Source organism: Miniopterus natalensis, chromosome 2, assembly GCF_054644295.1.
Source record: "Miniopterus natalensis isolate mMinNat1 chromosome 2, mMinNat1.hap1, whole genome shotgun sequence".
NCBI lineage: Eukaryota > Metazoa > Chordata > Mammalia > Chiroptera > Miniopteridae > Miniopterus > Miniopterus natalensis.
This window is the reverse complement of record NC_142082.1, coordinates 24,750,632-24,763,377: the sequence shown is the minus strand read 5'-3', so window position 1 is coordinate 24,763,377 and position 12,746 is coordinate 24,750,632. Positions and strand designations below refer to the sequence as shown.

Here is a 12,746-nt window from a genome sequence, read left to right as displayed (position 1 = left end):
TTTTTAAAATATTAAAAATATTTTTAAAAGACCTTTGGGGTCCTCAAAAAATTAGAGTACAAAGGAATGCTGACACCATAAAGTTAGAGAAGCATCGCAGTAGCAGATTCTATCACAACTTCTTAGAAAGTATTTCCTGTAAAATCTGAGAAGATAAAAGACACTGACCTCATTATCAAATTACAAAGACTAAACTCCACTTTTAACCTGATTGTCATAGAAGGACAGGCGTTAAATTAACTAATGGGATTAGAGGTCAAAGGCTTTAATCACCTGACTTACTAGAGTCTCACCTGCTTTCCTTTATCACTTTCTACTCATTAGCTGTGCACAGGAAACATCTGCAATGGTCGGAAGGAGACGGGATGTGGTACCTGAATAATGTATAAATTAGATACTCTGAGGCCCTAATGAGCACCATTGACTCAACTGATAAAAGCTATCAGTGCTGTAGTTTCCATTATGCATGAACCTATTCTTAAAAAATTGGAACTACCAAAAAAAAAAAAAAAGAAAAGAAAGTGAAGAAAGAAAGATATTTGAGATGGAGGGAGAAAGGAGAGAGGAGAGAGCGGAGAGAGAGAATTGAGAAAGGGAAGAGAGAGGGAGAGAAGAGGGAGAGAGCTCAGAGGAAGGGGGAGGTACACAGGGAAGGAGAGAAGGAGGGATGGAGAGGGGAGAATGGGACCAAGGTCCACCTGGAGGAGTCACAGAGGCCAAGAAAATCCAGCCGTGCGTGATGGATCCTGACATGCTTACCGAAGGATTCCTATCAGACTCCAGGGCGCTGCCAATCTGATAGTGAATCACATTCTAAAGGTCATTTCTTAGTTGAAAAATTTGAAACCATAACATTTTTCTATAAACACATTTCCACAGCTGACGGCTACGGTCTCAGGCTATCCCATAAACCCGTTTTGGCGATAGAAATAGTGACAGGGACACTGGAGCCCGCCTCCCTAGAAACGCAGAACAACTGAGCCCGGGCCTGACGCTCCGCTCCGGGGAGCCCTCGGCAGGGGAACCCTCGACGCTCTGGGGGCTCCCCGGCAGGAAGGGAACACGGGGCACCAGGGGGGAGAGGGCTCCAAGGGGGGGCAGTGCCGGCTCAGTGAAAACTGCGGCCAACGCCGAAATCTGCAACAGGATAGGCCCAGACGGAAAAAGAACTGAAGCCCAGGGGTGGCTTCCCCGCAGAGTCAGGGACCCACAGAGAAGGCAGCTCTGCAGGAGGGGAGGCAGCCGGCGAAGTGCACTTAGGGCGCTGCCAGGCACAGTGACAGTAAGCGCAGATTCAGAGCTTTCCCGAGGGCATTAACCATCTCAGCCTCACGGAGGTCTGTGGGACTTTAGGGGGTGGAGCTATGAAACTGCACAATATGAAAAATAAGAGAATTAAAATTTTTCAGTAACAATTCTTGCAATACTTATTTTCCACCTCTGATAATAAACCAAATATTTTACCCGTTATTTAAAATTCTAGGCTCCTAGAGAGATGACCTAAGAATTAAAAACTCACAATTATCAGTGCAATTTACAGATGAAAAATAATGAATTCCTATGACCTATCTGAAGCTGAACTACACATATCTTTTAACATTGTTCTGTTACAAAACTCATACTTTATTCCTTGACTTTTTTCATCCCCCATCAGTATAGTGTACTAGCCTTGGTTTCACCCCATATCCAGCCTATAACCCAACACACATTAAAAAAGCCAGTAAGATCCTGCCTCCTACATTAAACTCAGACCCTTGCGGATGCGATTCAGCACTCTCCGAGCACCCCAAGACAAAGTATCTGCAGGATGCCCAGCCTGAGGCAGAGAGAGCCGCCACTCAGGAAAACCACACTCCCACCCCTTCCCTCCCCCTGCACAGGGGGGCTGGCTCCTGCCGACAGGGAAACGCAGAGAGACTTCAGGTAAAAGAGCTACTAAACACCCCAAGCCAAAGTGTTAAAGGGTAGATTCTGACATAAATCTTGATTAAAAATAATGTCCTGGCTATTGCCTCTGACCATGGCCTGACCTTGGGCAGCCACTGTCTCATGGATATCTTTCGACTTTTAGTTTTGAAATTGGCCAATGGATTATACACCCATCTATCCCACTCTTCATTGCAACTCAGCTCTGTATCTAAAACTTCCTGCCACCTCCGAGTCCATCCCTGGTGAGAAATTCCTGCCTACTGTCCTGCCCCTGCCACCTGGCTTCAGCCTCGGCAATAATCCTGCCAGGAAGGCTGGACTGAGGTACGAGAGAGCTAGGTGTAGTCAACAGAGAGGGCACATGTGAAGACTTATCCAGAAAAGGAACAGGTCTGAATTTACTCTAACACGACAGATTCTTTTATTCCTATCATTTCTAATAAAACGTAGGCTAAAATAAAAATATTTTCAACTCTTTCCTTATTGATAGTTCAAACAAAATTCAATACAACTTAGTTCCATTATAGCAAGAGAAAAATAAACTCTAGAGTTTATTAGAAATTTTAATAGAAATTTACCTATTTCATTTATATATGTATTTCATTATATATGTTTCACGAGTTTCATTTATATATGTATTTCATAGATGACAAGGCATTTTAAAAATAAGCGATTACTTAGCAAATTAGGTATGTGGCCACAATTATAAAATATTTAAGAAAATAAACCACTTGCAGGCAAATAAAAGCAAGTCAATACTATTGTTAAGATAATGATAAATCATATTTTTCAAAAATAGTTCTTAGTTCCAATGAAATAATTATAACATCTGAATGAATTTCTCCCCCAAATATTGTATATACTTCAGATAGGTTTTTCCTAGCCTACTTAGTGAGGTTTAACTATAACCCAATGTATAATAAAATACCCTCCGGTGCTTTTCCACCACAGCACCTCAGGTACCTGGTACCATTTCTTCAGTTAAACCTGACTAGTGGAGGTGGCCCAGCAACACCACCAGAGATGAGCTCTGACTTCCATGAACACGTCTCGTTCATTTCTGCCCCTCACCCAAACAGCACAGAACTCGGACTACAGGAGACACTGTAAGTGCTCGTTGAATGGGAATAAATGAAAAAGATAAAAAGGCATTCAACATGTAATGCTGTTAGATTTATTGTATTAGTATACATTCTATCATTTTATTAGTAAGTTAGCAGGAAGAAGAAAAGGCCCATTCAAATTCATTTCCAATGCATCACTCCTTCGAGTCAATGAAACCCACATGAAAGATTCACAAAGAACAGCCCAAAGACGTTCAGCTCCCAAGTCATGCCTCCCCCACTGAAAACACGAGGCCAAGCTTGTCTCAGCACTTCCAAGAAAGGTCATGCTGTTGTATTCCATTATGACACGATGTAAGGAAGAAAAGCAAAATGATTTATTAGTTCATTCCCCAAGGGAGTTATTCTGGCCGTGGAGTAAGTCACGAGAGATGATGGCCTAGGCTACAGACTAAGGGCAGGCGAACAGGGCCAGAAGTTAGAAATAATTCGCTTTATATTCTGAATGATGCACTTTCACAGGGTCATGTTAGTAAGTCAGACTGACACCGTAACAATTAATCAGGCAATCACGATGCAAGAGAAGCTACATCCAGAATTATGGGTAAAAACTTACCACCTAGAAGGCAAATTTATTTTTAAAATGAATCCAGGGGAGGAAGAGAAACACATTTTCATATAGTTAGTTCTTATGATTGCTACTATATATTCAACCGACTTCTAACAGTACGCATTGTAAATAAGCATAAAAAATTCTAATGAGCAAAACCTAAACAGGCAATCTTAAGTATATAGAACCCATTTATGAAAACAAAGCTGAGACCTAATAATCACAAAACATGATTTTGAAGATAAGTTAGTGAGATTTACTTGTATTTATCATTTCCTCCCTCTTACATGTAACTCTGCCACTTCAGCCAATTGTTAATTAAGTATGACTGGCATAATTCAAGATAATACTAAAATGTTCATTTAAATAAACTGTCTCATGTTGTAGTTGCCAAAAATAAGTGTGATGTTTCATTCAGTCTCCTTCAATTCCTCAAAAGTGGTCTGAAGACAAAGCCAGAGCAATTTGAGACCTGTGGTTCTGAGCCCAGGGTGCCCATGGCTTGTTTGGACACCAAGCATTTGAGTTATCTGAATAAATAATAAACCTCACATCTTTATTTACTGCTATTTTAAATTATTATGATAAATACAATATGTTTATTTGAAAGTATTATTAAAGCAGTCAGCTTTTAATAGAAACAAATCCCCCCAAATCTAGCAACTTCCATAGAGGTTCTATTAGATCCTCAACTTTTAGATAAGAATTGAACTGTTACTGAACTTTTTTTTCCCTTCGTTACACATGTTCTAAGTCAACAGACAAGTAACTACACAATATTGATATACGGATGAGACCTCAAAATATCTGATATGAGGACGTTTCTCATTGTGGGATTGATGTTATATGTGGACAAGCCTACTCAAAATTGTCTCCTCTGGCTGAAAGTTAGGCTGAGAAGTTGAGTGGGAGGGAGAGGATGGGACAGAGCTGCAATTGTTACCATACGATGGGCAGAGGAGAAATCAGTGAGTACTGGCCTCACTGGCAACAGGAACAGAGGTCAGGACAGTCTACTGATTGGTCGCCTCTGTAACGAGTTGGACGAGTATTAGATGCTGATACTTATTTCAAGGCTCGATTGTTGGAATCCTAGTCCCTTCATTTCCCTAAGACATATTACGGCTCTATTACCCAAGAATGTCCCCTGAAAGTATCTATACTTTTAGTCTGTATAACCTCTGCACACATGTTATATATGCCTATAAGTCACTGAGCTATTCTAAATTCACCTCTTGCAAATTACAGAAGGAACTTCCTAGTGAAGTATTGAGAGATTTGTGCCGATAGTGTTAAAATTATGGTTCTATCACTTTAACTCTTTACTTTCTGATGGTAGAGCCCCCTTTCCCCCTCAGTCCATCTTACTGGCCCCACCTAGTTCCTTTCTGCCTTTCCTAAAGAGGAGCAGCATAGTTTAAACAAGGGGAGTATATGGCCTTTTGGAACAGCAGGACAAATTTGGACTGATAGTTAAGTTTTAGTTCCTTCAGTGCGATTTTTTAAATTGTAAGGTACGATCTAGACTCTTTAATTACAAAAAAACCTGCTTTTCTCTTCAAAATAAGTGAACCTGCATGAAATAATTATTGTGCTAAGTATACATTGATTTATATTTAACTAAAACATCCTCATTTTCTCTAATATGAACAGTTTAAATAAATGCTAAAATTAAAATTCCACATCTAAGAAAGGTGAACGTTTATATATGTAATTATAGATTTAAATCATCCTATATTATAACTAGAAGATGAGAAGGTAATTACATTATTTTGATATTTCAACTAGTAAAACATCAGGTGAGCTGAGGAGCATAGAAAAGACTGAGTTCTTAACAGTGCTGTTTTTAGTGAAAACATACTCAGTGTTTTCAGATCTAACTTATATCCTCGCTTTCCATCATAAAATATCAACCCTAATAACTAACCAAAAACCAAACCAAAACAAAAAAAACACACACACCAAAAATCAGAAAGTAAAAGCTTTGCCTCTGCCACCTAGTGGGAAAAGAAGGTACAGAACACACACATTACAGAGAAAACAACTCCAGACATGGTGACAATACGGTATTCACTTAAAATTATGCTCTATGCTGGCATGTGAAACAAGTTACTTCTTTTCCTAAAGATTTACATTTACTTACCTGCCATGAAGAGAATGAGAGAAAGGGAGGCAGAGAATAAATGTGTATGAACGTAAAAGCAAAGATAAACCCAACCGAGGTGTTTTGGATTTCTGTAAGCTCAAGACCAGACACTTACGTGGCCGTGGAGATCTGTGTTAAGCAGCATCATCGCGCAGGTGAGGCAGTGGACTCCGTCTGAGGAGAGAGCCAAGCACAGAAAGCATGAATTCCCTGTGTCCTGCTGACCCCTATTAGCGTTAAAATAGCAAACCTTAAGAACCTAGGAAAGCACAATACTGAAGCCAGGCACGATGAATCATATTTGTTTGGGGAGATGAAATTAGGGAAGAATAAATCATTAAAAAGACAGTGCACAGGGTTGGACTCTACTGGATAAAGCAAATCATTCCTGCCTCTCGGGAGGACAATTTGATAGTACATCTCTTGAAGCTTTGAAACAATGTCCTTTGACAGAGCAAACCTCCTTCTAGGATTTTACACTAAGGAAATAAAAATCTACACAAAATACAAGGATATTCGAAGAAACACTGCTTACAATAGGGAACAAGAAAATATGACCCTCCAAAAACATAATTCTGCTATGTTTAAGTAATTTAAAATGTTGTCCAAGTATATATGTTGAAGTGGAAAGATTTTTCACTGTAAATTATTATATGAAAAACATACTATATGCAGTCTGATTCCATTTAAATATAAACACATCTAGAAGAATATATAGGGTAATATTAAAAGAGATTATCGCCCAGCTGGGCATGGCTCAGCCGTTGAGCATTGACCTAGGATCCAGGCGATCGGGGTTCGATTCCCGGTCAGGGCACATGCCCTGGTTGCGGGCTCGATCCCCAGTTGGGGGCGTGCAGGAGGCAGCCGATCAATGACTCTCTCATCATTGATGTTTCTCTCTCTCTCTCCATCTCCCTTCCTCTCTCTGAAATCAATAAAGATGCATTTAAAATAAAAGAGATCATCATCTCTGGAAAGTGAGATTATCATTTTTATCTTTTTATTGATATCTTCTCAATTTTCTTTCACAAATATGAACATGAAAATAAATCATTTAATACTGTTTCTTGCTTTACTCTCTGGGAGGAGAGTGAATTAAGAAAGAAGCAAAAGTTAAAGAAAGCCACAGCTTGCATGTCCCGCAGTTTACTGCTTGGGTATTAGCTCTGGCTAACACTACACAGGCAGGAATAGTTATCCTCTGCTTGCCGCTCTTTAGTGAAAACATTCAGGTTGCGTGGTCTAAAACACTGTGAATCAGACAAAAGTAAAATACTGAGATAAGCTGTGAAAATTAAAAAATTAAATATTCAGGGGAAAACAGGTACCTAACCCATAAGGAATTCACATTTATATGGAAACATCACTCTTCTTACTTTATATAAAAAAAGAAAAAGCACTGAGTTAAGTTTCTCATTTCCAAGCCTTAGAATTAGGTTTCCTCCCCTTTCTCTCCCTGCAGTTCTCAATCCAAGTACAGTAAACCACAGCAGCTGCAGATTCAGAAAAATCTTTTTAATTATGCTAACTGTACAGAAAGGCCTGTCCAGTTAGTGAATTCATGAATTAAAGATAGTGTATTTTTCCAAAGTGTGCCTTTAACTATAGTAGGAGATTTCTGTTATTAAGGTCTCCAGGTTGCTGCTACTAAATACCGAAAAGTATATTTCTTCCAGTTTTAGTTTATCATCACAAATTCTAAATATATTTAAAACAAGTTCTTGAAAGTATCTGTTAAACTCAGCAGCCAACTCTCAAATACCCTTATCAACAGCCAAGTGAATGCACAAATCCATGTTCCTAGTTCACTCAGGAATGTCGACATCTTAGATTTGAAGAAGGTTCTGATAAAAACAACCCTCTTCTATCCCTTGCATTCTCTACTCAGTGCCGACAGTGATAGAGACAGTGAATAAATGGTCTAAATATACTCAAAGAAAGGAATAAAGAAAAGTAAGTTTCCATTTTACAAATAGGAATGTGAATTTATTTAAAAAAAATTTAAAATGTTTTTATTGATTTAAGAGATGAGGGAGGGGAGAGAGAGAGAGAGAAACATCGATGTGAGATAGAAACATTGACTGGTTGCCAACTGGGACCAAGCCTGCAACCTGGGCACATGTCCTGACTCAGTGACCTTTCGCTGCACGGGACAACACTCAACCAACTGAGCCACACCAGGGCCGGGGCTAGGAATGTGACTTTAATAATCAGCTAGCTGTTTAGTTATAGCCTGCAGGACAGGGAGGTTTGGAGGACAATTACTTTACTCAGTATCAAATACACTTATCTTTTAGTTAATTGGTAATACTGAAGGTAAGAGATAATTATTTGTAGTGCACCTAGTCTTAGTCATTTATTCCAGAACTTGTAACCTTATGGAAGATTCTCCAATAGCAAGTAAATGCACTTGACCTCAAACCCTAAAAACTTTGCTTTATTGTAGGAATGGAAATGGAGAAAAGACCACTCTTCGTCGACAACTAAAGTTGCTTTTTAAAAATAGCACAATAAACACAAAGTCACAGTCCATTCAAATCATGAACCAAAGTCAGTGCTCAGTGTTATTTTGATGACTATCAAACAAAGGCACTAGAGGCACACCATAAACTCCAGAGAGATTTGTCAATATTTCCAAAACCAAGTACATATGCACTTCATCAAGAAATTTAGAGATCAGGTGCTTAGGGAGAGAAAATAAGAGAACTGGAATTTCATTTATTACAATCCATTTTGCACATTAAATCTCAGAGTGACAAAACGTAAGCAATTTAAAAAATATTGTCATGCTATGAAACTGGAAAATAAAGAAAAATAACTGAAAAAAGAGTAAACAATATCATGTGTCAAAATATGTCATGCTTTTTAAATAATATTTGATGACATGAGAAAATGCTCACAATGTAGGAAACAACTCTAATGATTCCAATTTGACATTAAATAAATATCGTACAAATAGACTAGAAAGGAGTAAATCTGACTGTTTATAATAGTTATCTCTAGATAGAAATATTTAGATGACTTCATTTTCTTTTGTATAATTTTCCATATTTTCCACTATCAAATGTCACTTTCATAATGAGGAAAACAACGCTTATTGTAAAAAAGAAATTCAAGCATTTCTATCAGGTTACCTTGTGAAGCAATGGTATCCGGGTTACAATAAAAATATCTATTGGAGAAGTGTATTAAAACTCTCTCTCGTTCTTGAGTTTCTCCCACAAGAGAAAATGCTTTAAAAAAATACCTAGAAAAGAATTGGGGGGGGAGTAAATTTTAGAAAATGTTAACACATTCTTTATGTTTGACAGTTAAAGTTAATTCATATAAGCATAAGAAATTAATTACGTAAATTAAGATATTCTGCAGTTTTTTCAAAAGATCACTTACTAGATGGCCATTCAGTATAAATTTACAATGCAAAAGATGACAGGGCAATACATCAAGAAAAGCCTTGGAAAGGAAGGTAACTTCCCCATATAACATAAGTGTCAAGTGGCCATTTAAAAAGATCAGTTGGAAAACAACAACACTTAAGACTAAATGCAAAACTATGTAGGCTATGTTTTAAAACTCTACATGGATCACAGTTTTTTTTTTTGTCATTTTGTTACATGACTGTAATTGCCACTGACCTACTGTTAAAATTACAATTATACTGTTCTGTATGCAGTAAATTTCTATTAATTTTACTTTGCCTATTATCATTACCACATTATTAAATTGTTACATGTGGAGGAAACTGAAAGATAAAACTCTTATTTTATAAATTAGGAATAAATTAATTTGTATATAAAACTTCTTTGAATAAAAAATATTCCTAGAAAACCACACCCCCCTTAAATCAGAGTCAGTGACAGTACTGTCTATTACAGATGAATCCAGATGTCTCTCACTTGACAAAGTAGATGCATTCCCCGAAACATAACATGGGAAGGAAAAAAATCACTTAAAATGCTCTAAGAAATCCTATTATTGAAATAAACACACGATAACCCTTATTTCTATGATGAAAATGTTGCTGTTTTCTTTATTTATTGTTTGTTTACCTAAATTATACTGATCGAACTTTAATCTTTTTCCTTTTTTTTAATAAACCACACAAGAAAGCAAAGCAAAAGCAAAGCAAAAATATAGGTCTCTCCTCCACCCTTACCTGTTTTCATTGCAAAACCCGTGAGTATCCTTGACTCATGCAAAGAGCCACAGAATGAGTGACTGTGGGCATTATAAATCCAGACCTCCTCACTTCACCTCCCAGGCCCCAGTTTCCTGCTTTGTAAAACTAGAAGGTCACACAGATGATCTCGGAATTCCTCCCGGCTCTGACAGGTTAAACTTCCTAAGATTAGATGCTCACCGGGTGTCACCTTCCCCTGCTCTTCGAAATTTACAGTACAATGTGTGGTGAAAAGTGAGGATCGGATTGTTTAAGACACCTTCATTTGAACAGATCAGCAAAAAGTGTTACTACCTCATACATTTTTACAGATACTTTCTGCTGATGATTATATTGTTATTGATTTTTATTCCATTCATGAGTTAATTTCAAAGTTTTGTCTTAAAAGGCTAATTGATATTGTAAACAAATGCTTACGGAAAATACCTAAAATTCTACAGTCTGTAAATTTCCTTTTTAAAAACTGATCATCCAAAACCCAAACTCCCCCAGGTTCCACTTCTCCTCAAGACTTACACTGCCACCATTCTTTACCCATGCCACCCGGGAGATGCAGAAGATGAGTTCGTGTGATTTCACAAAAACAAGGTATTTTTCTCACTTTCTACTACCTTTATCATCTATAGTGCAATCTGAGCTAAATTCACAAAGCAATTGTGGGTTTAAAAAAATAAAAATCAGATTTTAGCTTCAGCACATTACTTTATCTTTTTTGGAGAGCTTCTATGAAGGAACAAGAACAGAAGTTTAATCATACCTGAGAGACTGATCCAGCGTCATTCCTGTAAAATCGAAAAACTTCAGATATTCTTCTGCAACTAGTTTGCTAAATTCATTGCTATAAGAAAACAGAACAGAATTGGTTATTAATATAAGAGCTAATTCACACCCCCCCCCCCCCCCCCCCCCGCGCTGGGCCAGACGTACTTCTTGCCTAGGTGCTTCGCCACGTCCGACCTTTTGAACCTGTCCAGCTGGTAGAGGCGCTTGGCCAGCCTTCTGGCCGCGTCTGCGTTGCCGCCGGTGCCGTTGCTGAGGCTCTCCGGGGGCTCCTTCTCCAGGATTTCAGTGTTCCCCATTTCAGCGTGAGCCTCCAGCAGGGCCGTTTTCACCGTGGCATGGCTGTGAGACCTGAAAAAGAGGAAAAATAGAAAAGATTTTTCTTGTGTGGCAAAAAGGAAAATAGCTGATGTAATTCTCGTGATATTGTATAACCAACTAAACAAAAAAACTATTTTAAAGGATATTGTTTTATGCTTAATTATTCATAAAAATATCTTCAGTTACTATATTTCAATGTACTAAAAAAGCAGTTGCTTAAACCCTGGATGAGCAGTTTTCAAACCTTTGGGTCTCAGGACCTTTACATTTTTAAAAGAATGGATGACTCCAAAGACGTTTGTTTATGTGGGTTATATCTTTTGATAGTCACTAGATTAGTAATTAAAATAAAAACTTTTTGAATATTAATTTTAAAATAATCCATTTCATGAATATTAATAATACATTTTTATTAAAGATAACTATATTTTCCAAAACAACATAAAGTTTAGTGAGACATACAACCGTGATTTATATTTTTTACAAATTTCTTTAATGGCTGGCTTGCTAGAAGACAGCTGGATTCTCATAGGCCCTTCAACATTCAATCTGTAATAATATATTGTTTTGGTTGAAATAGATTAAGAAAATCCAGTGTCACACAGATATTTAGTTAATTTTAATATCCTTTTCAGAAAACTGTAGATATTCTTTTCTGATATGACACCAAAATAAGGCAAGTGGTAATTTCTTAAAGGTTAGTTGCAATATAGAATCTAAAATTGTATCACTGAACTTTTTGTAGTCATATATTAAAATCTCTCTTACATTCTGAATGGATCTTTTACCGGGGCATGATTCTGCAGCATGCAATTGTCCTTTGCAAAGTATTTGTTGACACATTTCCTCATGCAATATTAAAATAAATCACATTCATTGATGCCACCACTAATATCTTCAGGAAAGTCTAAGTATTGGGAAGTTGTCAAACTTTTGGTATAGATATAAGTTTTCCAAACTTCTAATTTTTTATTGAAAGTTCACATTTTATTACTGGCAACAAAAATTGTTGGTTGTTTTCCTGAAAGTAATAGGCTCACTCTATTAATTTTCAAGAAAATGTCTGAGAGTAACCATAGTTTTCCAGTCATACTTTGAAGGAAAAATGGCATTCCATGAAAAAAGGGAGTAGTTTACAGCTCACAGCTCTAATTACATCCAAGTGCTTTTCCTGGAGACAACCATCAGGAGCAGAAGTGCTTGATGCATATTTTCCATTTCATCCCATGAGAAATGAAAAAGTGATTGCAGTCAAGGGTTGAAATTAATTTGTGCTGCTTTATGAAGGACACTTTTAGGTGAAACTAGCCTTTGTTTTTATTTCAAGTGCATGGCAGTAAAGTGCAATACAGTAACAACTGGAAGGATTAGTGCCACTCCCTTGATTTGTGCTAAACCACCCCCACCCCACCCCCTTGCTTTTGTATCATCAGTGTAAATATCAACACAGTGAAACAGGGAAATAATGCTGTACGGTTATTATAAAATAACTGTGACCTCACAAACCTACTGGAAGGGTCTCGAAGAGAGTTCTAGAAAGGCTGGCTATTGAACGCTGTATCACGCATTTTAACACTAAACCAATGAAAACACAGTAATCTCCAAATTTTCATTTTAACTTGGTAACAGAACAAAGCTGTGCTCATGATAAACTACTGTGTGTAAGTAGCCTTCCGACACACTTACCACACACTCTAAACTAGATGGTCAGAA

At 37.5% G+C, this 12,746-nt stretch overlaps 1 protein-coding gene across 2 annotated transcripts in view; it reads right to left on the bottom strand.

Annotated features, from left to right (window-relative positions):
- Positions 1–12,746, bottom strand: part of PSD3 (pleckstrin and Sec7 domain containing 3) — a 338,824-nt gene that overhangs the window by 188,715 nt on the left and 137,363 nt on the right. For both annotated transcript variants that reach the window (XM_087814210.1, XM_087814211.1), the window contains 4 exons: positions 10,860–11,063; positions 10,690–10,770; positions 8,887–8,999; positions 5,865–5,923 (listed from right to left, as the gene is read on the bottom strand). In XM_087814210.1, coding sequence (XP_087670336.1) covers positions 5,865–5,923; positions 8,887–8,999; positions 10,690–10,770; positions 10,860–11,063 — 457 coding nt within the window. The remainder of the gene's footprint in view (positions 1–5,864; positions 5,924–8,886; positions 9,000–10,689; positions 10,771–10,859; positions 11,064–12,746) is intronic.